Here is a 25,344-nt window from a genome sequence, read left to right on the forward strand (position 1 = left end):
ATCAGTCCAGTGGGCCATCTGGTCTGGCATCGTGTCTCACACAGGGACCACCCAGTTCCTCTGGACAGCGAACAACAGGGCACAGAGGCCAAGGTCTTCCTGGCTCTGGGATTCAGAGGATTAGTGCCTCTGAAGGTGAAGGTTCCTCTTAGTCACCATGACTGGTAGACTTCTCCATGAATCTGTTTAATCCCCTTTTAAAACTGTTTATTCCTGTGGCCATGGCTGCATCCTCTGGCACAGCAAATCCCCCATTTTAATCACTCTCTGTGGAAAGCAGCATTTCCTTTTGTCCGTCCTGAAGCTGCTGCCCATCAGATTGGTGGGGCAGCCAAGTGGGGCCCCTCCTTGCAATCTTAGTTGCCTGGCAGAAATTGTGTTTTGGGATGCCGTGTACCTGCGTGGGGCACTGGGATGACAGTGGCTGAAGGGTCCCTCCAAGAGAAGCCTGACCGAGGCTGCAGGGTGGGCTTTCAGAGCCAATTTGGTGTAGTGATTAGGTGCACGGACTCTCCTCTGAGAGAACCGGGTTTGAGTCCTCCCTCCTCTACCTGCAGCTGCTGGAATGGCCTTGGGTCAGCCATCGCTCTGGCAGAGCTGTCCTTGAGAGCCCTCTCAGCCTCACCCACCTCACAGGGTGTCTGTTGTGGGGGAGGAAGGGAAAGGAGATTGTAAGACACCAGTTTGGTGTAGTGGTGAAGTGGGCAGACTCTTATCTGGGAGAAGCAGGTTTGATTCCCCACTCCTCCACTTGCAGCTGCTGGAATGGCCTTGGGTCAGCCATAGCTCTCTTATCTAGGAGAACTGGGTTTGATTCCCCACTCCCCCCCTTGCAGCTGCTGGAATGGCCTTGGGTCAGCCATAGCTCTCTTATCTAGGAGAACTGGGTTTGATTCCCCACTCCCCCCCCTTGCACCTGCTGGAATGGCCTCGGGTCAGCCATCGCTCTGGCAGAGCTGTCCTTGAAAGGGCAGCTGATGTGAGAGCTCTCTCAGCCCCACCTACCTCACAGGGTGTCTGTTTTGGGGGAGGAAGGGAAAGGAGATTGTAGGCCTTTCTGAGACTCTGTCCTTGAAAGGGCAGCTCCTGTGAGAGCCCTCTCAGCCCCACCCACCTCACAGGGTGTCTGTTGTGGGGGAGGAAGGGAAAGGAGATTGTAAGAGAGCCAGTTTGGTATAGTGGTGAAGTGTGCGGACTCTTATCTGGGAGAAGCGGGTTTGATTCCCCACTGCTCCACTTGCACCTGCTGGAATGGCCTCGGGTCAGCCATTGCTCTGGCAGAGCTGTCCTTGAAAGGGCAGCTGATGTGAGAGCTCTCTCAGCCCCACCTACCTCACAGGGTGTCTGTTTTGGGGGAGGAAGGGAAAGGAGATTGTAGGCCGCTCTGAGACTCTGTCCTTGAAAGGGCAGCCCCTGTGAGAGCCCTCTCAGCCCCACCCACCTCACAGGGTGTCTGTTGTGGGGGAGGAAGGGAAAGGAGATTGTAAGAGAGCCAGTTTGGTATAGTGGTGAAGTGGGCGGACTCTTATCTGGGAGAAGCAGGTTTGATTCCCCACTCCTCCAGTTGCACCTGCTGGAATGGCCTCGGGTCAGCCATCGCTCTGGCAGAGCTGTCCTTGAAAGGGCAGCTGATGTGAGAGCTCTCTCAGCCCCACCTACCTCATAGGGTGTCTGTTTTGGGGGAGGAAGGGAAAGGAGATTGTAGGCCGCTCCGAGACTCTGTCCTTGAAAGGGCAGCTCCTGTGACAGCCCTCTCAGCCCCACCCACCTCACAGGGTGTCTGTTGTGGGGGAGGAAGGGAAAGGAGATTGTAAGAGAGCCAGTTTGGTGAAGTGTGCGGACTCTTATCTGGGAGAAGCGGGTTTGATTCCCCACTGCTCCACTTGCACCTGCTGGAATGGCCTTGGGTCAGCGATAGCTCTGGCAGAGCTGTCCTTGAAAGGGCAGCTGATGTGAGAGCTCTCTCAGCCGCACCTACCTCACAGGGTGTCTGCTGTGGGGGAGGAAGGGAAAGGAGATTGTGAGCCGCTCTGAGATTGAGTGAAGGGCGGGGTATAAATCCAATATCATCTTCTTCCGCTATCAGCTGTTTTCCGTCACCCTCATTCCTGTCACTGCAGCTAAAATGTGTTGCTCACAGAGGAACGTCTGTCTCTTTTGCACGCGCAGGTGCAAGAGTTTGAGCATATCAACGGGCGCTGGAGCATGCCAGAGTTGATGCCTGACCCCAGCGCTGACTCCAAGAAGTCCTCCCGAGCATCATCCCCCACCATCAAAACCTCCACCACCACCCCGGACCCCAGCTGCACCAACACGCCCTGCACCTCAAAGCCAGGTAGGCATCCCGGGAACACGGCTGGTGCCCCACGAAGGAGCCCAGGCCACACCATCCTGCACTTCAAAACACTTTCCATCGCAGACCAGAAGCCATCTCTAGGAGCTTAAATTCACATCCAGCTGGGTATGGGAAAGTTGTTGCAGAGCATCTTAGTTATTAGGATTTCCAAACTGCCCTCTTGGTAAGAATTAGGAACGGCTACAGAGATTAGATTGCTCCAGATTAGTTCCAGCATTCGAGGGATCTGAATTGTGCCTCCCCAGTTGGCTAACCCTTGTCTGAGTACGTGAACCCTGAATTTAGGCCACCTGTACATAACGAAGTGGCAGCCACGCTGTATTAGCACATGTGTGAAATCGAGCAAAATGTGGTTTGTTAAACGTGTTCTTAATTGGGATTGGCTCCAGCTCAGTTCAGTTGTGGTCACGAAGGGATATAAGATTGTAGGGAGGTGTGTGTTTGGAGAAGGGAAGGAACACGGAGTATTCCCAGGACCGATTATCCATCTCCCCAGCTACCCCAGCTCCGAGTGACAAAGGGGACGGGGGAATCCTGGCAGAAAAGGAGGAGACAGAGGCCAAAGAAGAGAAACCGGAGAAGGAAGCCAGGAACGTCGAGAAAATGGAGACAGAGGTTGGTGCTTCCACGGGGGAATCTCTTCCACCCAGCCTCACAGCAGGGAAAGGAGCTGTCTTGCAGGGGTACTTTGTGGAGAATCTTGAGGGGAGGTTTTTGAAAGGAAAAGTAGTGAAGGCATCCAGTGGATATGGGGTATACCGAAGCCCCTGCCCTACCCTCCTCCTTCTATTTCCTTTTTAAAGGGCCCTGCCAGCTTAAAACTAGATAACTCTTATATTTATTTATTTTCCAAAGTTTGTATCCCACCTTTCTGGCGTTAGAAGGACCACTGAGGTAGCTAACCATTTAAAATGGACGTGATAAAAATCACATTTTAATTCTTGAGTTACGCAGAGCGGTGGCGCCACCTGCTGGCGGTGAGGATACCACCACAGAAGGCCCTTTGCTGCCCTCTGGTGCTGTTGTATCGACTGTTGAGCATTTCCCAGCCCGGCAGAATGTCTGGCGATGAGCTCTTGGTGCAAAGGGTCGCTTACCTTAAGAGAGCCCATCAGCCACAGGACAGTCTCCCAAACCAGGGACCTTGTGCATGTGCCAAGCATTTCCCCAAAGGACAACTCATCCTTCTTTTACTTACGTATTTATTCACAAACGTTGTATCCTGTCTTTCTGCCTTGACGAGGGCCACCAAGGCAGCTGCCCTTAAGCCCTGCCCACCTGGACCCACGTGTCCCGAAAGCACCCTTCTCTAATGGCCATTTGCACATGTCCCTTTGCTAGCCTTCAGCTCCTGAGCAGCCCATTTCCAGCACCTTCCCTGGGGAGAAAACAGAGCTGGAGCCGTCCAAGAAACCCGAAGAAGAAGGATCGATGGCCCCGGGAGAGAAGGAGACGGAAGCTGAGCTCGCTGTCAAGGAAGAGAGAGAGAAATCAGGTAATAGTTCACAGGAAAGAGGGGTTTTTTTTAAAGGGTGTGTCCAGTTGACCTTGTGTTGGAGAAATGCCAGGTCTGTTGCGTTTGCTGTCTGGATTGGCCCAGTCACTGTGACATTCCTTGAGAAAAACAGGAAGCGTGCCCCTAGAGGGGTCAGAATACCTCAGCCCTTTGTCCCTGGCAATTTTGTACTGCAGGAATTAATACCTGCCGCTTGCTGGCATGGGGAAAAGGCATCTGGGCCTGGAAATGAACTCGCCTCAATGGAAGCTTCAGCCGGCCTCCTGTCTCGGTTCCTCAAGAGGGCAGGCCCTTGGCTTTTGCCTTTTAGAAGGAAAATAAAAGCGAGACGCTGTGAGGATTGCAGGGGCAATCGCACGCTCTCCAGCATGACCTTCTCAGCCACCTTGGGTCTCCAGGGGTTCGTTGCAGTGAGAGACTCTCGGCCGTGTCTGACTTGACCCCTTCGTGCTCTCCCTGTCCTTACCGAAGGTGCAGAAGCTGATGTGGAGAAACTTGCAGCTGAAGAGAAACCTGCCGAGAGCGAGGAAAGCAAGGAAAAGGCTGAAGGGGAGACGCAGGAGATGAAGAAAGGTAACCTGGGCCTCGGCCGGGAAAGGGTCACCCACCTGCGGCTGCTGGAATTCAGGCTGGCAGCATGACCTGACCCCTTGCAGAGAATGAGCATGAGCAGCCTGCCAATTCCTGGAGACATCCGGGGCCTTTTGACGGCTTCTGAGAGGGCTCTGATGGCCCAGGGGGCTGGTGAACTGGAGCTGCTTGGAAAGACCAAAAGGAGAGTCAGTCTCTCCTTCCTCTGGGAGACCTTTGCAGGATGATTCCGTGCGGCCATCTGTGTGGTTGGAGCTCCAGGGGTGGCTTCTGTAGAAGAACTAAGGGGGAGAGAATTGTCCAGTAGGGGACCTGGGGAACTTGGGGTCGGCTTCTCTTGACCCGCCTTCTCGTTTGAACCGTCCCTTTTAAAAGAAGAGGCGAAACCGGAGAGGGAGCCAGGAAAAGAGCCGAAAGCCGGCATCCTCAAAGACGACAGCCGGAACAATGGCAAGAAAGACGACAAGGCCGAGAAGCCCCGCTTCATGTTCAACATTGCCGATGGCGGCTTCACGGGTGAGATGGGATGGCCGACGCCCTTGTTCAGCACTGGGGGTAGCGGGAACTTTATGTCTGCCCAAGTCCCAGCAGCCTGTTTTGGCCATCAAGGGAAGGAAGCCGGCAGTGTGTGTTTTGTGTGCATGTGTTGCTTGGGTGAGAGGGTGCATTGTGAGTGTCGCTCGGGCTGCTTGAAACAATAGATGCTCGTTCACTCACTCTCAGCATCGAACCGAGGCACTTAACTGTGGATGTCTGTTCTGTCTGTCTGTGTTCCTATGGATCTTTTAGAACTTCACACCCTGTGGCAGAATGAGGAGAGAGCCGCCATCTCCTCCAGTAAGCTTAATGAGATCTGGCACCGTCGGCATGATTACTGGCTCCTGGCTGGCATCGTCCTGTATCCTTTTTGACTCATTCAAGCCCTTGAGAGACAGGGGAGGCTCTCCCTCCCTCCCTCCCTCCCTCCCATCTATCTCCATTCTGTATTTGTAGACCAGTGGGGAGAGCAGATTCAGCCACACGCAAATGACCAGGGAGGGGCTGTGGCTTAACGGCAGAGCATCTGCTGGACATGTAGAAGGTGCCAGATTCAATCCTTGGCATCTCCAGATAAAAAATATCAAGTAGCGGGTGATGTGAAAGACCTCTACCTGAGATCGTGGAGAGCCATTTCCAGCCAGAGTAGACACGAACGACCTTCGTGGGCCACGGGTCCAGTTCAGTAGAAGACAACTTCATGTGTGACCTCCCCGTACCTGAACCAGGAATTAGTGCCTTCCATGTGGGGGGGGGGGGCGGTTTAGATCCTAAAGGTGGGAAACGATCTCTGTGTAGAAGATCCTAGATAGGCCCTTGCTGTGTGGTGGAGAAGACGGTGGTGTCGTTTCCCTTGCTGGGGAGAAGCAGCCGGATCTTTGCTTCAGCCCTGGAGATTCCTTAATGCCCACCATCGCTGTGCAGCCACGGCTATGCCCGCTGGCAGGATATCCAGAACGACAACCAGTTCGCCATCATCAACGAGCCTTTCAAGACGGAAGCCAACAAGGGGAACTTCTTGGAGATGAAGAACAAGTTCCTGGCCAGGAGGTTCAAGGTAAGTAGGACGGATCGGATGAGGACGGATTGGGGAGGGACGGTGGCTCAGCGGTAGAGCATCTGCTTGGGAAGCAGAAGGTCCCAGGTTCAATCCCCGGCATCTCCAACTAAAAAGGGTCCAGGCAAATAGGCATGAAAAACCTCAGCTTGGGACCCTGGAGAGCCACTGCTGGTCAGGGGAGGGACGGTGGCTCAGAGGCAGAGCATCTGCTTGGGAAGCAGGAGGTCCCAGGTTCAATCCCTGGCATCTCCAACTAAAAAGGGTCCAGGCAAATAGGCATGAAGAACCTCAGCTTGGGACCCTAGAGAGCTGTTGGCAGTCTGTGTAGACAAGACTGACTTTGATGGACCGAGAGGGGTCTGATTCAGTATAAGGCAGCTTCATATGTTCACCAGGAATGAAGGCAACTTTAAGGGAGGGATGGTGGCTCAGTGGTAGAGCATCTGCCTGGTAAGCAGAAGGTCCCAGGTTCAATCCCCGGCATCTCCAACTAAAAAGGGTCCAGGCAAGTAAGCATGAAAAACCTCAGCTTGAGACTCTGGAGAGCCACTGCTGGTCAGGGGAGGGATGGTGGCTCAGCAGTAGAGCATCTGCTTGGGAAGCAGAAGTTCCCAGGTTCAATCCCCGGCATCTCCAACTAAAAAGGGTTCAGGCAAGTAGGTGTGAAAAACCTCAGCTGGAGACTCTGGAGAGCTGCTGCCAGTCTGAGTAGACAAGACTGACTTGGATGGATCCAGGGTCTGATTCAGTAGAAGGCAGCTTCATATGTCCATATGTAAGCAGAAGGTCCCAGGTTCAGTCCCCGGCATCTCCAACTAAAAAAAAAAGGGTCCAGGCAAGTAGGCATGAAAACCCCCAGCTTCCCTGGAGAGCCACTGCCAGTCTGAGAAGACAAGACTGACTTTGATGGACCAAGGGTCTGATTCGGTATAAGGCAGCTTCATGTGTTCATTGGGGCTGGGCTGTGTTCTCCGAAGTCAAGCACGGTTTCTCTGTCGTAACCTGCACGCTTGCTTTCCGCAGTTTAAAACTCAGTTTTTGAGCATAAATGGGCAGCACGGCAAACATTAACAACTTGAGTCAGCAGCCTCCGGAGTAATCTTCAGCAGACCTGACCATGCGAGCGATGTGCAATTTATACAGCATGTTCCCGCAATCGCACTGCATAAGCACAGCGTGTGGCAGAGTTCAGCACTCTGAGAACCTCGGCTTTGAAAAACAGATTTCCCATTCACGGCTTTTTCTTTTTCCCGTCCTGAATTTACCACCCCCAAAGCACTAGAGCTCGAGGGCGTCCGATGAAGCTGAGGGGCAGTAGATGCGGGATGGACAAAAGGAAATACTTCTTTGCATGTATAGTGATTAAAATGTAGAATTTGTTGCCAGGAGATGGCATGGTGGCCATCCTCAGAGATGGCTTTACAAAGGGATTAGAGAGATTCATGGAAGAAAGGTCTATCAGTGGCAGTCAGCCTCTGAATCCCAGTGCCAGGAGGCAACCCCAGGGAAAAGTCTTGGCCTCTCTGCCCTGTTGTTGGCCCTCCAGAGGAACTAGTTGGCCACTGTGTGAGACAGGAGGCTGGTCAAGATGAACCCTCACTAGTCTGATCCAGCAGGCTCTTCTGAGGTTCTTCTTAGGGGAAGGCCTTGGCCTCTCTGCCCTGTTGCTAGCCCTCCAGAGGAACTAGTTGGCCTCTGTGTGAGACAGGAGGCTGGACTAGAGGGACCCTCACTTGTCTGATCCAGCAGGGCTGTTCTGATGTTCTTCTCAGGGGAAGGCCTCGGTCTCTCTGCCCTGTTGTTGGCCCTCCAGAGGAACTGACTGGCCACTGTGTGAGACAGAAGGCTGGACTGGATGGACTGCTGGGCAGATCCAGCAGGGCTCTTCTGATGTCCTTATGACGGCCTCGGCCTCTCTGCCCTGTTGTTGGCTCTCCAGAGGATCTGGCTGGCCACTGTGTGAGACAGGAGGCTGGACTAGATGGACCACTGCTCTAATCCAGGAAGGCTCTTCTTATGTTCTCATTATGCTAGGATATGTTTTGGATCTCCACCTTCAGAGGCAGTCAAACTCTGAATCCCCATTCCGGGAGGCAACATCAGGGGAAGGCCTCAGCCTCTGTGCCCTGTTGTTGAACCTCCAGAGGAACTGGTTGGCTGCTGTGAGAGATGGGATGTTGAACTAGATGGACCACTGCTCTGATCCAACAGGGCTTTTTTGTTCTTATTTTTAGCGGATGACCCTGGGTCCTAGTACCATGCATAATCTTATAGACCTCTACCATACTTGCCTCTTTTCTAAGCTAAACAAGCCTTGAATGTTTTAACCAGTCCTCACAGGGCAGTTGCTGTAGCCTCAGGGCCATTCTGGGAGCTCACTAAACGAATCAGCACTTGCAGAAAACCGGGCCCTCCTCCTGCAGGTTTCCTTGGGCCCGGCTGCTGTTCCGAGGCCCCTCCCCTTGGCCCGTTTCCCCACCGCTTCCTTCCTCCTCCCCGCAGCTCCTGGAGCAGGCCCTGGTGATCGAGGAGCAGCTGCGTCGAGCCGCCTACCTGAACATGACTCAGGACCCCAGCCACCCGGCCATGGCCCTCAACACTCGCTTTGCCGAGGTGGAGTGTCTGGCTGAGAGCCACCAGCACTTGTCCAAGGAGTCTCTGGCCGGCAACAAGCCCGCCAACGCCGTCCTGCACAAGGGTAAGAGGCGGGCGAGTAGGCGGGCCCGGAGAGGACAGTCCTTGTAAACCCCTCCCCCCTTCCCCCCCGCGTCTCTGTGCGTCTTTCTGTACCATGCTCTGAATCCATTAAAGTGCGGTAATGATGAGAAAAAGCCGCTGTGTTCGGTTGTCTCCTTGATCCTGCTCTGTGTATCTTTGGTGTATCTCGCTTTGGTCTATCCGTGGAGTATCCCACGAGTATCTCCTCGTATCTGCCAACGATCTTTTGTGTGCCCGCTGAGCATTCTTCTAGCATCTCTCTTCCGAAAAACCTTCCTCTACCAAGCATGTCTGCTGAATACTCCACAGAGTATCCTTTGGCATAACAGTGGAAGCTTTTCTTTACACAGTCATCTTCAGTACTTTTGCTGCATCTATACACAGGAATATTTTTAACCCCCAGAATATTCTCTCGAGTGATACAGTGAGTGCTTCCGGCATATCTGGCTCACGGCTTTTGTAGCATCTCACGTATTCCCTCACCAAATGCCACTTAAGTAGCACTGGTTAACATTTGTCCCTATCCAGTAGTAAGTGAATACCTTCTAAGAATTTCACTTCCTTCATATCTCTGGTGTATTGCTCAAGTATCTCTATTTGTTTCCTTGTGAGTTTCTCTGGTGTATCCCCCTCCCCTCACAAGTATCACATGAATCTCTCTGGTGTTCAGTTTCCCATAAGTATTCTCCGTGTATTCATTTCCCTCACCCCATCCCCAATCCACTCAGTATAATCTGAGAATCTCTCGTGTCCTGCGAGTGGGACAGTTTTCTCTCTCCCTCTTTCTCTCTCTGTGTACACTGATGGACAGCCTGGATTATCTGGTGGGTAAACATCTGGGAAAAGGATAGGTTATATTTTAACTCCTTGAAGAGTACCTCTGGAGTAATTCTAGCGTAGAATTAATAGGTTTCCAGAGAGAGAGGGGGTATTGGGGTCACATACCCAATTGTTATGTGAAATAATGATCTTTTACAGAAGGACGGGCACGTGGGTTGCAGGTGCCAGGAGGAGTCCCCCATGCCTCGGTCTCTGCCACCCTGACAGATTTCGGTCTCTCTTTCTCCTTCTCTTTCTCTCTGTCTCTGTCTCCTGCCGGCCTGCCAGTGCTGAACCAGCTGGAGGAACTTCTCAGTGACATGAAAGCGGACGTGACGCGCCTGCCTGCTACGCTTTCCCGCATCCCCCCAATCGCTGCCCGCCTCCAGATGTCTGAACGCAGCATCCTCAGCCGCTTGGCCAGCAAAGGGAATGAGACACAGACTACCCCGGTAACTATCCCCACCCCGTCCACAGAGCTGTGATGACACTGTCCGTGGACGTTCTGTGGCATTTTGTGACACTGCTTTGTTCAGTGGCCACCCTTCTCCCTCTCTTCTCTCATAGGCTTTCCCCCCTGGGCCCTATGCCACCCCTCCAACCTTTGGGGGCTCGTTCGGGGCCAGTGCCGGAGGGGTGCTGCCCACCATGGGTGCCAACTACAGCCAAATGCCAACCGGCTCCTTCATCACAGGTTGGTTGTGGGCAGGGTTCGTTTTGTAGAAAAATAGGTAGTGGAGTTCATCCAGGGATTGTTATGCCGCTGCACCTACTATTCAATAGACAAGGTGGGGAGGAGGAGGGGGAATCCTCAGAAAGGTTCGGGAGCTGCACTCCTGTGAGCTCCTGCTGAAGCCGAGGCCTGGTTGTGGAGGACAGAGACAAAATTGCATTGGGGAAATAGATGGGTGTGGGGCAGTGTCACGACTCAGAGGGGTCTTACCAAATTGCTGCCACCACTCTGGGTTAAGGGTTCCTTGAGAAGGCCCAGAGTATCCTCCCAAACCCTTCAGGCCTCCCTTAGCTAGGCCAAATAATGGACCAGGCAGAGTAAACAACAACAAAAAGGTTTATTCCAGTGCAATATAAATTAACAAGGTGCATTAACCAGTAAAAGGGTGAAGGGAAAAATAAACAAATGCCCTAACACGTCTGTCTTACAGTGCCTACTGTAAGATATAACGCATCTATCTTACTCACCCTTGGAGAGCCAGTTTGGTGTAGTGGTGAAGTGTGCGGACTCTTATCTGGGAGAACCGGGTTTGATTCCCCACTCCTCCACTTGCACCTGCTGGAATGGCCTTGGGTCAGCCATAGCTTTGGCAGAGGTTGTCCTTGAAAGGGCAGCTGCTGTGAGAGCCCTCTCAGCCCCACCCACCTCACAGGGTGTCTGTTGTGGGGGAGGAAGGGAAAGGAGATTGTGAGCCACTCTGAGACTCTTCGGAGTGGAGGGTGGGATATAAATCCAATATCTTCTTTTTCTTCTACTCTTACCAGCACTTACCCCCTTGGGTAAGGGTCTCTCCCCTGCTTCCAGCTCAGCCTTCCAGGGAAAGAACACCCACTTCCTGGGCTTGGCCTTTATATTCTCTTCTCAGGCCCCACCCCTCTCTGGGCCTGTTTCCCTCCAAAGCCCTTGCTACCCAATCGGAGGGACAGAGGGGATCCTGGGAGATGTAGGCTTTTTCCAGTAACTCCTAAGCAGGCTTCTCTGGGGCCTCGCTAGGCTCAGGATCATGACAGGCAGACATCCTCTTCCAAGTTCAGGGGGAGGGGCTGGGGCATGATGGGTGCAGGGGTCGTGCTTGGAGTGGTGAGGGGCCTTCTGCCTTCACCCCAGACCATTCGTCCTTGTGTGGGGAATTGTGGGGGGGGGGGGAGGGAGACTGGGTGAGGATTCCTGTGGAGCAGTAACAGGGAAGGGCTGTGGCTCAGCGGCTGAACAGCGGCTTGGCATTTAGGGAGTCCCAGACCAGTCTTCAGTTCAACAACATCAGGGAATAGGTGATGGGAAAGACCTTTTTCTCCTTAAGACCCTGGAGAGCCACTGCCGGTCTGAGCAGACAGCACTGACCCCGACGGACCAAGGGTCTGTTTCGATACAAAGCAGCTTCACATGTTTTAAGAGATGAGGGCAGTTGGGCAAGAACTCACATAGGTAAGTTCTCTTGCAGGCTGCAGGTGGAGGGAGGAGCCAGAGAGGACTTCCCTTGGAACAGAGCAGCTGCCTCAGGCTTGGAGAATCCAGGGCTTTTTAGAGCAAGGGGCAGCTTGCAGCACTGAGCCCCGTGGCGCAGAGTGTTAAAGCTGCAGGGCTGCAGTCCTAAGCTCCGCTCACGACCTGAGTTCGATCCCCGGCGGAAGCTGGGTTTTCAGGTAGCTGGCTTGAGGTTGACTCGGCCTTCCATCCTTCCGAGGTCAGTCAAAGAAGTCCCCAGCTTGCTGGGGGGAAAGCGTAGATGACTGGGGAAGGCAATGGCAAACCACCCCGTAAAAAGTCTGCTGTGGAAACGTTGTGAAAGCAACGTCACTCCAGAGTCGGAAACGACTGGTGCTTGCACAGGGGACCTTTCCTTTTTTCCAGGGTACATTGAGTGGCACAAAGCTGCAGTACTGCAGTCCTAAGCTCCGCTCACGACCTGAGTTCGATCCCCGGCAGAAGCTGGGTTTTCAGGTAGCCGGCTCGAGGTTGACTCGGCCTTCCATCCTTCCGAGGTCAGTCAAAGGAGTCCCCAGCTTGCTGGGGGGAAACCGTAGAGGACTGGGGAAGGCAATAGCAAACCACCCCGTCAAAAGCCTGCTGTGAAAACGTTGTGAAAGCAACGTCACCCGAGTCGAAAACGACTAGTGCTTGCACAGGGGATTACCTTTACCTTTATTTTACATTTTGCTTTTAGAGAGCCCCATGGCACAGAGTGTTAAAGCTGCAGTACTGCAGTCCTAAGCTCTGCTCATGACCTGAGTTCGATCCCAGCAAAAGCTGGTTCAGGTAGCTGGCTCGAGGTTGACTCAGCCTTCCATCCTTCCGAGGTTGGTAAAAGGAGTACCCAGCTTGCTGGGGTGGGGGGGAAGCATAGCTGACCGGAGAAAGCAATGGCAAACCACCCCGTAAAAAGTCTGCCGTGAACACTTGTGAAAGCAACGTCACCCTAGAGTCGGAAACAACTGGTGCTTGCACAGAGGACGTTTCCTTTCCTTGTGCCACTCGGCTTTTTGGCATTTACGAAGGATGTGAGAAAAGTGAAGGAAGAGATGCCTTGGTGGCCCCCTGGCCATGCTGTAGTCTCTGTGTTCAGCGATGAGATGACGCTGGCCTGGATGGGTTTAACATGGCTGGGTGAGAGGGGCTGTGAGCTGGTGCCAGGCGGAGGGGCGGGGGTGCAACTTCTTCTTGCCAATTGAGCCAGCTCTCACCTCTTGTCCTTCTGCAGCCAACGGCCCCCCCGTGATCGTGAAGAAAGAGAAGGAAGGCGAGAGCCTGGAGAAGAAGGAGGCAAAAAGCGGGGAGGTGATATGCATAGACGACTGAGGGCCACTTCCGGCTCGCCCGCCTGGTCACGACTGGACAGGTTCTGCCTTCTGGCAAGAGGGAGACTCCTCCCCCTTCAAGCCTCTCCTCTTTTTATTTTCTGATCACATTGACGGCTTTGCCTTGGGGGCTGGGAGCAGGGGGCGGGGAGAGGGGACGAAGCACCCCCCACCCTGGCTCCTCCGCATTTGATTTTGTCGCTGTCCCCATGCCCCTCTCTTCCCACTTCTTGGGGGTGGGGAGGTTGGGTTTCCAAGCTGACTGGCGCAGAAGCAACTGAGAGGAGGGGGGTTTGGGAGCCGGGACTCCTGGGTTCTGTTCCCGACTCAGGGCTCGAGAGGGTGTGGAGGAGTGGGAGAGGAACCGGAATCCATGACTCGCGTCTTTTTTGGGTGTCCTGCCTGTGAGCGGGGAGGGGGCAGTCTGCCTCCTGGCATTTTGCTCCCAGCAGCAACGCCTCTCTGAGCAACGCTGCGAAGAGCGACTCTATAAATATGAATATATATATAATGTATACACTCTCATCCTGTATGTTTAACCCCCTTCCCACTTGTGCTTGAACCCCCCGTGGGGCGATAACGGGGCAGTCCGGGGAGGGGGGACACACACTCCCTGGCCATGTTCTGTTCTGAGAACGCATTGAGGGTGGTGGGCGGGGAGGAGCAGACGCCTCCCCTCCCGTGTGTGGGGCTGTGGGGGGGGGGGGCAGGTGCTGGATTTGTGCCTCTTCCAAGGGTGGCTTTGGGGAAGGGGCTTGTCTTTCTCCCGCGTCCCCCGCCCAACTTCTTGTCTTCGGAAGCGTTTTGTTTTGGGGGGGGGCGGGGGCGGGCGGGGGCAACAGGAGGGCCAGGACGCACTCCTGAATCGGTTGCCAATTCTCAAGTCACTTCTTGTTTAAACCTTGCAGAATAAAGGCACACGGTTTCCTTCGCTACATACCCCAGCTGCCTTGCGTCGTCTTTGGGGGGGCTTTGGAAAGGAATGCGAGTCCCCCTCCCCATTCTCTCCTCCCCCCCCCCAAATTTAGTTTTGCTTTGTGAAATTTCGTTTTGTTTAAGTTAAGTTAGTTTAAGCTTGAGACCCTGGAGAGCCGCTGCCAGTATGAGTAGACAAGACTGACTTTGATGGACCGAGGGGGGTCTGATTCAGTAGAAGGCAGCTTCACAGGTTCATGTTCAAGTCACGCATTACAGAGTACCTCCAGAGACAGTGCGTTTTGGGACTGAACTTGAACCCTGGGAGCAGAGAGCCGTACATGGCTGTCTTGCATCGCTGTGTATTTGCGCTGCACCCCTGTGGCTCCTCACACCACCTCGGTAGGTGCGACTGCACACATTTGCATTTGTCAAGATCGCTTGATGAAAAGATCTGTGTGGATTTGACACTGACATCTCCGTACGTTGTCTTTCCGTGTTATGATTTTTCTGGACAGAGGGTTGGATCCAGGCTCGAACTTTCCTGCTCCCCCACCCCGTCTGTTGTTCTCCATTGGCTGAGGGTCTGCAGTGATTTAGACTGGAACCGAACCCAAAAGGTGGCTGCAAACAGGGCTAAGCGAGGCTGTCCTGAACAAAACCATTTTCCGGGAGGAGCACGACTTTGTAATCGTAGGTGTAGCTGCTGCAGTTTTAAATTCAGAATGCCTCACTGTTTCCGCTTTCCTCTTTTAAAAAGAGACAACGTAAGGATTTAGCAAAATCTAAGATCTTGCTTTTCCAAAGAAAAGCCAGGCTGTTTGCCTCTTTGTTTATTGCACGGAAGGAAATAGACCAGTTTCAACAGAGGCCGTTCCACGCAGACCCTGAAATGGCCCTGTCTTGTGAATGGGCATAGGCCAGTAACAGGCCCAAAAGTTCCATCTGAAGAGAGCAGAAGGTGAACCGGGGCCCGAGCTAGGAGAGGGCAGAGGGCGAGAGAGAGGGATTGAAAGAGAAGACGGGTGGGAATAGGAATGGCTGGGGATGTTAGCAGGCAGTACTTGAAAGGCACAAGCGGGGGGGAGACTTAATCTGAAAAGGGGGCAGGAGAAGGTAGAAGAGGGGAAGACAGCAGGAGGAATCTGAAGATTTCCTGGGCATCCGAGTAGCAGACAGGAAGGTAGAGTAGATCCAGACACCGCAGCAGGCAAGAGCGGGGCGAGGCTGGGGCTTGGGAAGCCCAGGAAGAAGTGCAACGCAGCCAGACGGGCACCTCTCCAGTGTTCCCTCTAAGCTGAGTGAGCGTGAGCCAGCTCACAGGTTTTTAGCCTCCAGCTCACACCTTTTTGTCTTAGGAAAAATGGCTCCAGAGCATACTGATTGATGCAGTCGCTCACCACTTTAATGCCAGCAGCTCACAAAGTAGAATTTTTGCTCACGAGATCCTGCAGCTTAGAGGGAACATTGCTTCGCAGCCCCTTTTGTGCCATGAGGGGCGCCTGTGGGCGTGGTGCTGTGGTCCATTATCACCCAAGGGCGATATCCTCGCTCTGAGGGAAAAGGAACTGCACCTCCACGTGGTGTTCACGGTGCACACTGTCTGGGAGACTGCAGGAGATCCTAAGGAGGGAGGGCACTGCATTCCAGAATGGACACAGCTTAAATGGTGCATTGGGGCTGCGAAGGGAAGTCTTGTGTGCCTTTGCCGCTAGTGAGACTTCGTTTATGCAAGAAAAACAAACCCTTTTTTTAAAAAAAAAAGCAGGATCCTTTCCACCAGGAGAGGTTATCACAGTTCCCAGCGAACAGCTGGCTGGGCCGCTCTTGACGGTGTGTCCTAGTTTCCCCAAGTGCTGTTGGAGTTCTCAAAAAAACGCTAGCCGTGTACAGCCTGTTCCCTAATGCTACAGGTGACCTGGTTTTTTTTTTTAATCCAGTCACTCAGGGCACTGGGAGCTCTTTGGTGCCGTCACCCAGCTGTCACACCTGCAGGAGCCCCTGTGGAGTTTCAGAAGCTCTGCTAGAAAAATATACCGCCTGACGTTTTGTGCTGCCATATGGTCAGGCCCATACATTTCTTGCACGCAGGATCATTCCTTGCAAGTAAGAAAAGAGCTGAAATGCCAGCACTTGTCAGCTGCTCACCCATGAAGGCGGTTCAGAGACTGCAGCTGGTGCAGAACAGGTTTTCAGAGGTTCATGGAAGAAAGGTCTATCAGTGGCAGTCAGCCTCTGAGTCCCAGTGCCAGGAGGCAACCCCAGGGAAAAGTCTTGGCCTCTCTGCCCTGTTGCTGGCCATCCAGAGTAACTAGCTGGCCACTGTGTGAGACAGGAGGCTGGACTAGATGGATCCTCATTGCTCTGATCCAGCAGGGCTCCTCTGATGTTCTTCTCAGGGGAAGACCTCGGCCTCTCTGCCCTGTTGTTGGCCCTCCAGAGGAACTGGCTGGCCCCTGTGTGAGACAGGAGGCTGAACTAGGTGGACCTTCACTGGTCTGACCCAGCAGGGCTCCTCTGATGTTCTTCTCAGGGGAAGGCCTCAGCCTCTTTGCCCTGTTGTTAGCCCTCCAGAAGAACTGGTTGGTCACTGTGTGAGACAGGAGGCTTGGCTGGATGGACCCTCACTGGTCTGATCCAGCAGAGCTCTTCTGATGTTCTTTTAGGGGGAAGGCCTCAGCCTCTCTGCCCTGTTATTGGCCCTTCAGAGGAACTGGTTGGCCACTGTTTGACACAGGAGACAGCGCTCTGGGAGACCATACCTGAGAAGCAGAGTGCGGCAGGTCCCTGGTGCAGTCTCTGGCCGCTCCAGTTAAAAGGTCTCAGGCAACAGCTGTGGGGAAAGTCCATCCTGCACCTAGAAAGCAGACAGGACTAAGCTAGACAGACTGCCAGTCCCCAAGCTAGGTCAACTGCGCTGACTGCCAGGCCCAACTAATCGCTTAATGCTGATAAGAGACTTTGTGGGACTTCCGTTTGCCTGGCCGTGACAGACTTCCTACCCGAGACGCAGCTGCTGCTTCATCTGGTCTCTCTTCTCACTGCTACCCCCTTTAGCGAGCTTCCCAAGCACTGGGTCCTTCAGATCTCTGCCTCCTACAGCAAAGGTGGTGTTGGCAGCTCCTTGATCTAGCCAGGCTCCCAGAAAGTGGGTCATGCTTCGGAGTGGAAACCTGGGAGCCGAAAGAGCATTTATCTGCTCCTCACAATCTCTCCCTACCCCCTGAGGTAAATTGGGCTCCCTCCCAATACACCTTTGGCCCATCTGCAGACCAGCAGTCTTTCTTTCAAAGTTGATGCCCCCCCCGCTGCCATCCACGGTCAAGACTACCTCGGTGTTTACTGATGCCACCTTGGAAAGTAGTCCAAAATTTATTTCATGATCTTTGCTCTCTGTAAAGACAGTAATGATGGTACCCATGGGATCTCCCAGTTGTTTTCCCCACGCAGCTTGGAGCTTAAAATCATCCCTATTCTTTCTGGTCTCAGGGCAATGCTATTAGCTACTCTCGTGGGAACAATTCCATTGCCACAAGCCGGCTCTATGGCAGCTCTAAGCACTTTGCCAAATTACAAACTCTTGTCAGGGAACTGGAGAGTTACCTGACCCAGCACTCTGCCTAGCCATTTGTGTGGTTTCTATCTTTGGGGACTAATTTCTGAAATTAAGTTGATCTCACACTGGGTTCCAAAGTGTTAATTGCACCCAAGACTCAATTACAGTAACAACAAATGATTTCTCAGGGTGGGAACTGCCTTTGCTCTTGTGTTTTCCTTAACATATCTTTATTTTACTTTTCATACCCCTATCTTTCTCCCAGATAGGAACCCAAAGTAGCTGACATTTCTCCATTTTATCCCCACAACAACCCTGTGAGGTAGGTGAGACTTCCAGTGTATTTGAGCTTCTGACACAAATATTTATACCGCGCTGTGTGGGTGATACCTGGATGCAGGGGCCTTGCCTTGTTCCTTTCACGTTTTTTTGGAAAATAAGGAAACACAAGAACAAGGACTTTTAAAACATGTCAGTAAAACCTGTACAAGGCATTTCCTGCCTTGGGAAATCATTCCTTGTAGCTGTACTTAGGTCTCGGGGGACAGTTCACACTTTGGTGTACCCAACGGGAGACTGGCTTCGTTTCAGAAATGAATCCCCAGAGATAGGAACCACACGAAAGTTGGGACAGGTAGTACTTGCCAGAAGCTCAAATACACATCAGCACAATCCTGTGGCGAGAATAAAATGAAGAAAAGAACAGTGTAAGCTGCCTTGGGTTGCCATCAGGGGGAAAGGTGGAATATAAAAAGGAAAATAAATAGTGGCGATACATTTTTCAGTATCCGTACACGAGGAGCAGAATTATTTTATTGGGTCTAGTCCACGAGGACTTGTGTAAGATCCTCCTCTGCTCTTCCTGGGGATTTCATTTCTCTTCCCCCCTCTTCTCTTCTCCTTCAGGTTGATAGCTCATGTGCTGAGGTCGTTTTGATAACAGGTTGCTGCCCTAATCACATGAGGCTGCGCATCGAGATGATTGCCAGCTTAATTTTGAAACGAGATTCGTTAGCCACCAAAAGTCTTAGTCACATCCCTCCACGACTGCTGTGTTTGCGGGTGGCTGCCTGCCTCTCTCTCGGTTGTGCTGCTAGCTAAGGTGGATCAACCCTTGTGAGTCACACCGCCCACAACCCACACGGCCCATTAAGATCCCTCGTCCGGAGTGACATGCTGGCTACAGGCACGGAGCGGTGATTAAACAGGATATGGTTGAAGAATGCTGCAATCCATTCTGTCGGGAAACCAGGAATCTGAGGGACCCCGAGCCAAAGAGACAGGCTGTGCCATGCTAGGGAAGTCGGGCTGAGTCAGCTAGATGGAGAAACCCGAGGAAAGAAAAGATGCCTGTATTGTGCTGGCATTTACACACAGGAAGCTCTGAGCTACTCAGTGGTTGGGAAAGGGATGGTTTACTGGATGCTGGGAGAGCAAAGGCCAGGATATCAGCGCTTCAAATGCACAGCAAAGATTTATTTATTTCATTTACAAGTATATCCTCATCTCAGTGTGGACCCAAACTTGCTTATGTTGTTCTCCGTGTATCCTCACATGCCATTCTCTGTTTTAGCCTCACAACAACCCTGTGTGGTAAGTTGGGCTGAGAGTGTGTGACTGGCTCAGAGTCACTCAGCGAGCTTTCACGGCAGAGTGGGGATCTGAACGTGGGTCTCTCCTAGTCTTGCACTCTCAGCACCTTATACTACAGTGTTTTGTTTTGTCCTTCATGGGATTAGCCTCAGTTTGGTGTAGTGGTTAAGTGTGCGGACTCTTATCTGGGAGAACCGGGTTTGATTCCCCACTCCTCCACTTGCACCTGCTGGAATGGCCTTGGGTCAGCCATAGCTCTGGCAGAGGTTGTCCTTGAAAGGGCAGCTGCTGTGAAAGCCCTCTCCAGCCCCACCCACCTCACAGGGTGTCTGTTGTGGGGGAGGAAGGTAAAGGAGATTGTGAGCCGCTCTGAGACTCTTCGGAGTGGAGGGCGGAATATAAATCCAATATCTTCTTCATCTTCTTCTTCTTAAAGAAGGAATCAAATTGCCCTCAGGCAATATTAGACTCTGCTTCCATCCCAGAGGTTGACTGCCATTTCCAATATTTCACAGATTTTCTAGAACAGCCTGTGAAGCCAGTTACATGAAGAGGTTTCTGCAATTCTAGATTTGGGGAGGGGGAGCATGGACCAACTCTAGTGTGGTACCTGAAACAGCCCCCAGTGTCCACATGGGGAGAAAAATTCCCCACATGCTGCATTATGGAACTTCTGGCTATGTGAGACTTCGACAGTTTAAGCAAGAGAATTTTGGTTGGCCGCGGTCGTTTGAAACTAAGATGTAAAGCCTGAATACACACAAGATCCCATCGATGGGTCCATGTAACGTGAATGTTTGGAAGCAAAAAGCCCCCTTTTCTGGCAAAAGATGACACCCAAATCAACATTTCAAAGGTTTTAATTTAAATTAAATAAGTTACAACTGACAAAATATTAATTGGAAAATGCCTAAAACAATAAATATCAAATAAAGAACACATTTCACAGAAATGCTTCTTTAAAAAATAAGAGCATTTGTAACAACCTTCCATGAAACAATACTGCTCCCAGGAAACAGGGTCTTCTCTGTACACATTTTATTCCAAATGATTATTTCCATAACAGAATCCACCCTGTAGCTTATAATGAATGCGGCACTTGGTAGGGAAAAGTATGGACAAAGCCAGTGCAGGCATTGGGGATTGGATTTCAGAGCTGGCTTTTTTCCTGGCTAGCAAAAAACCTTGGTCACCTGACTTCTGGCCAAACTAGTATTTTACTGCGGATCCCTGGCTTAGCCTTTCACCCCTCAATAAATTGGGTGCTTTGACCAAAATGGCCCAGTCCACTGTTAGCAGGATGTGCCAAAGAAGCCACTAAAGGTTTTCTAAACCACAAACATGCTAATGTCGGCCAGATATACCTCTCTGCCCTGGATTGCCTCCTGCCCACATTTCCAGTTGCCTTGTTGAGGTTTCCTCTAGAATCTCTTAAACGCAATGTGTCCAAGCCTGAACTTTGCTATTCTTCCCTTCATCATCAGCATCTCCTTCCACCCCCCCCCCTTTGTCTTCTTTCCAACTGTTCTCTGATTTCTCCCCCATTCTCCAGTTATGCTGCTGCTTCCTTCACAGCACTGCAAAAACAGAACCTCTCAACAAAAACTGTTCTCTGGCTGCCCTTCTATCCAGCATAAGGCTACCAATTATTCACCGCTTTTCTTCAATCCTCCCATGCTCAGATCCAGCACAAAACCCCCCATGGCTTTGTTACTTGTGTGCCCACCTTCAAATACGTGCCCACCTGGGGCCTTTCACCTTCAGCCTTGGGACAGTACTCTGCTCCCTCCAACGACTCTGCCCCTCATGCCCAGAACTACCTCCTGTCACCCCCTCAACTGCCTTCAAGCCTCTCTCCATAAAGGCTTTTTGTGGAAAGTAGCTCCTCTCCTTTCCCTTTCTCCATTAGAACATGTTTTCAAGTATAAGCTCATCGGAGCAGAGGCCTGTCTTGAATGTCGTGCTAACTGTAGGTATAATAATGATGAACACAGGGCTGTTTTTTAACCCCACAAGGATGAAAAAAGGATGCTGAACATAAAACAAGTTTTTTTCATTTGGAAGGCAAAAAAAGGCAAAAGCCAAATATCATAGACTGCAATGAGGCCTGTTTCCAGCTCCTCCAAACACCCACATTTCATAAAAATGGTGAGTTCACAGTAGAAATACAAAATGCCTTTGAGTTGTTCTTATGAGCCGTGTCATAGCCATATGGTCCCAATCCACATCTGTCTCTTGAAATCTGCCAGTGTGGCAGGGTGTTTTAGAGATGCAGAATACATTGTGGGGAAAGTCTGCTGCTTCAGAACGTCCGACATATTAGAAGGCAAGAACAGTTGCAATGTTTCTGATTTAGCACAGCAGGGATGCCAGTTCCCACGGGACCTAATGTGTTCTGTCAAGTCTGTTCCTCTCTTCCTACCACCTTCTCTTTCTTCTGGGCCATTCCACATCACGGAAAAAGCAGCAGCCCACATCACAGTCCATAATTCCTGAGTCACGGAAGTCCACCAGCCTCCATTCGGCGAATGAGGATTAATTTTTAAAGTAGACAAAAAACCTCTGCTGGATGCTGACCAGACGACCAACCTGCACACTGCGAGGAACCGGCATTCAACTCAGAGCTCATCACAAAATGTTGGCTGTGTCAAAGCTCACAGGTTATCAGTTAGCTCTGTTCTTCGGTTGCAGAAGATCAGGAATTGCATTGGGACCATCTAGTCCTCAGATGACATAACAGGACATGACCGTCAAGTCCTTCATATCAGACACATCGGCTGAGAGAGAACAAAGAACAACAGTAATGCTGATGAGCCCATAACATTTTAAAATACACCTCCAAGCCTCCTTTCAGCACCACCTTCTATTGCACACTATTGCAGACTTCTTGTAATCTTATTTATTTACAGACTTTATACCCGGTGGTTCTGGCCTTGCAAGGGTCACCAAGGTAGCTAACAATTAAAAACGTATGATAAAATAACATTATAAAATCATTAGAATCGCTATAGCCACACACTAATGTGTTTACTTAAATACAGCTGTGTTTCTGTATCTTGTCATAGCGCCAAAGAAAGCCGAAGGCCAAACCAGGGACTGGCAGAGATCCAGTAGAATTAGAGGTTCAGCCCTTAGATGCTCAACCCCACCCCTGGCCAAAAGGGATGTGGACTTGTCATGGAGAATTATGGCTCTCAACACTTCCCTGGTCTAACCCTATACATCTCTTTACCATCTTGGGTCAAAAAGAGCCTTATTTCCTCCACGTAGATAGTTTCAGGAGAGTAACCATGTTGGTCTGCAGTAGAGCAGCTAAATTCAAGACCAATTTCACCTTAAGAGATTTTGAGGGTTTAAGCTTTCAAGAGTCTGAGGTCCCTTTGATTCTTGAAAGCGTAACACCCCCCCCCACACACACATCTCATTGGTCTCTACTGGACCCAGATCTAGTTCTATTTCCTCCACACTCACACCAACTCAATGGGCACTATTCCATTTGCAAGAGAACCTACACAAGAACTCCCAATGGAATAAAGTGAGCGCATCGGACCCAGCAAGGCTGTCACATGTCCCTCAGGCATGGCATGCATCTGGTGTCTTCTGCTCCTCCTGAGACTAGGTTGACCGGATACAACACAAGATTTAAGTGCAAAGAACTTGCATGCAACCAGCAAAAGCTACCAATTCATTTCTCCACCTGCCCCACCTCACTCAAACTGTACATTTAAGAAAGCCAAGAACATGTGCCTGAAAAAGCTGGTACAAACGAGAAAGGGAGAAAAAGTACTGTAACATATGTTGAAGGGTGCTACTTGATCATTTTAAAATTAAGTACCGTGAAGCACACTGAACTGTATGAATTACTACAGCAACACAACAACTATCTATTTACCTCTATTTGGAAGGACGGGGAGAAAGGCAGCAACTACACTGCTCTAATCAATAACATAGACAGCTATGGATATAAACTGCCTCTGCAGCATATTGAAAGACCTGTACAGATGCTATCCACAGTTCAGGAGTATGAGTGTTGGTATTTATATTTAGTTGGCATGAGCAAAAATAACATGGCAAAAAGTCAGACTTTGTTTCTAGGGGCAGGAAGCATACAGCGCTAAAGTTAATCTAAAGAAGAGGTTTCCCCTTCTGTATGGGCATGTTAGCAAAGAACGGATGCCTCTTTGTTCTAAGACAGTGTCTGGTCCTATGGTTTTTATAAATGTCTCTATTCAAACAAAATCAGATGTAGATAACATATGTAAAATATGTTACAGCTATCCTTAAACTTATCATTTAAAAATTCACAAAATCTAATGCAGGAACCATAAAACACATTTTGTATTTCACGTCATGCTCTCTTTTTCTACACTCAATACAAAAAAACAACACTACCACAAAAAACTAACAACAGTTATTCCAGTTTAAGCTGGAGGGAGATGCATCCTCGGGGGGCGAGCCCCGACTCCCCAGAACTCATGCTGCAATTCATCTTTAGTGCGAGACGCTGCTGCATTCTCGTTCCACTTTGTTACGACTGACACGGCCACTTCTGCGCACAGAATTGCAAATATGCAGAGATCAACTGATAAACTAAGGTACTGATGGACTCGGATCGAACAATTTAAATTATGCTACAGCTTTTGAATTCCAAGCGGCAAAAAGAAGCGACCGGCAAGGCAGCCAAATCCATCCCTTCCATTCCATACTGGCCACAAGAAGACATATGCTGATCGTGCCTTTCTGGTAATCGATTGCTAGAGCCTATCGATCGATTGCGCGGCGCGCCAAGCAAGGCTGGGGCGCGGTACTCACGGTTGATTGGCTGGCTGCGCCGCGCGGGGACGGAGCGGCTTCTCCTGGGCGCATGCGCAGTGCGGCCGGCGCCTCCCTTCAGGATCCTCTTGAGGGCCCTCCAGAGCCGCCATTGCCCGGCCTCGTCCTCGGCCTCGCCGTCGTCCTCCTCGCCGGGAGCTTCGCCCGCCAGCCAGGCCGCCTCCTGCCGTTCGCGCTCGGCCAGGACGACGCGCTGCCAGAGCTCGGTGTCGATGGGCGGCAGGACGAGGCGGCGTCGCCCGTAGCCGCTGCTCCGCCTCACGCCGGCCGCCAGGAAGTTGCCCCGCTCGCGGAGGGGCGTGACGGTGCGGCAGTAGGGGCACGTGACCTCGTCCCAGCCGCCCTCGCGCGCCAGCCGGCACGCGCACGCGCTGCAGAGCACGTGGCGGCACTGCGAGGGCTTCCAGGAGCCGCGCGCGTTCCCGAGCCGGCGCGGCGCGCGCCCGCAGCAGTCGTAAGGCTGGCAGCAGATGCCGCACTCCAGCTCCTCGGCCCCGCCCGCCTCCAGCTGACCCATCCCGCCACCCGTAGCTCTCGCCCCAGCGCCGGCCAGCCAGCATTGGCGGACGCCTCGCGCCGCCACCCTCCATATATAGGCAGCAGGAGGAAGGCGCGCGCGCCTAGCCACGCCCACTTCCCTCAGCCAACGGCCGGAGAAGGTGGGAGGGAGGGGGCCACGCCCCTTTCCTTCCCAGCCACTGGCTCAGGCGAGTGGGCGTGGTGACGTAAGGCGTACAGTGGCCGCCTTAGCACAGCGCAGGCAGAAGTTGAACCGGTGGAGCTTTTTCTGGGAGACCCAGGTTCGAATCCATATTTCTGTTCTGGGTGGAAAAGGAAAGGAAAGGTCCCCTGTGCAAGCAGCAGTCGTTTCCGACTCTGGGATGACGTTTTCACAGCAGACGTTTTTTTACGGGGTGGTTTGCCATTGCCTTCCCCAGTCATCTACACTTTCCCCCACTGCAAGCTGGGGACTCATTTGACCAACCTCGGAAGGATGGAAGGCTGAGCCAACCTCGAGCCGGCTACCTGAACCAGCTTCCGCTGGGATTGAACTCAGGTCGTGAGCAGAGAGTTCAGATCATAGTATTGCAGTACTGCTGCTTTACCACTCTGCGCCACGGGGCCACTTAGAAGGCGCTTAGGAAAAGGAAAGGTCCCGTGTGCAAGCAGCAGTCGTTTCCAACTCTGGGGTGACGTTGCTTTCACAACGTTTTCATGGCAGACTTTTTACGAGGTGGTTTGCCATTGCCTTCCCCAGTCTTTTACACTTTCCCCCCAGCAAGCTGGATAGTCATTTTACCGACCTCAGAAGGATGGAAGAC

General features: G+C 51.9%; 2 protein-coding genes across 2 annotated transcripts in view; one reads left to right on the top strand and one right to left on the bottom strand.

Annotated features, from left to right (window-relative positions):
* The window catches only part of CHD3 (chromodomain helicase DNA binding protein 3), a 101,275-nt gene extending 88,012 nt beyond the window's left edge, over positions 1-13,263 (top strand). Inside the window, 11 exon segments of the mRNA XM_060256840.1 lie at positions 2,170-2,335; positions 2,853-2,971; positions 3,698-3,851; positions 4,344-4,445; positions 4,839-4,979; positions 5,253-5,361; positions 5,925-6,057; positions 8,563-8,758; positions 9,886-10,049; positions 10,165-10,291; positions 13,029-13,263. Coding sequence (XP_060112823.1) covers positions 2,170-2,335; positions 2,853-2,971; positions 3,698-3,851; positions 4,344-4,445; positions 4,839-4,979; positions 5,253-5,361; positions 5,925-6,057; positions 8,563-8,758; positions 9,886-10,049; positions 10,165-10,291; positions 13,029-13,126 — 1,509 coding nt within the window. The 3' untranslated portion in view covers positions 13,127-13,263.
* A 6,770-nt stretch (positions 13,264-20,033) lies between these two features.
* Positions 20,034-24,541, bottom strand: RNF227 (ring finger protein 227). The gene is made up of 2 exons (XM_060255676.1): positions 24,002-24,541; positions 20,034-21,966 (listed from the first exon to the last, which is right to left on the bottom strand). The coding sequence occupies exons 1-2, from the start codon at positions 24,537-24,539 to the stop codon at positions 21,914-21,916; spliced, it is 591 nt and encodes a 196-aa protein (XP_060111659.1). The 5' UTR covers positions 24,540-24,541; the 3' UTR covers positions 20,034-21,913.
* Positions 24,542-25,344: the final 803 nt, after the last annotated feature.

This window comes from Heteronotia binoei, chromosome 15, assembly GCF_032191835.1.
Source record: "Heteronotia binoei isolate CCM8104 ecotype False Entrance Well chromosome 15, APGP_CSIRO_Hbin_v1, whole genome shotgun sequence".
NCBI classification, from domain to species: domain Eukaryota; kingdom Metazoa; phylum Chordata; class Lepidosauria; order Squamata; family Gekkonidae; genus Heteronotia; species Heteronotia binoei.

Excerpts from the sequence above, each read along its gene's own strand:
- RNF227 (XM_060255676.1), bottom strand. The coding sequence starts at position 24,539 with ATGGGTCAGCTGGAGGCGGGCGGGGCCGAGGAGCTGGAGTGCGGCATC. Across the intron at positions 21,967-24,001 it reads GCGCAGCCAGCCAATCAACC|CCGATGTGTCTGATATGAAG; the intron begins GTGAGTACCGCG and ends GTTCTCTCTCAG.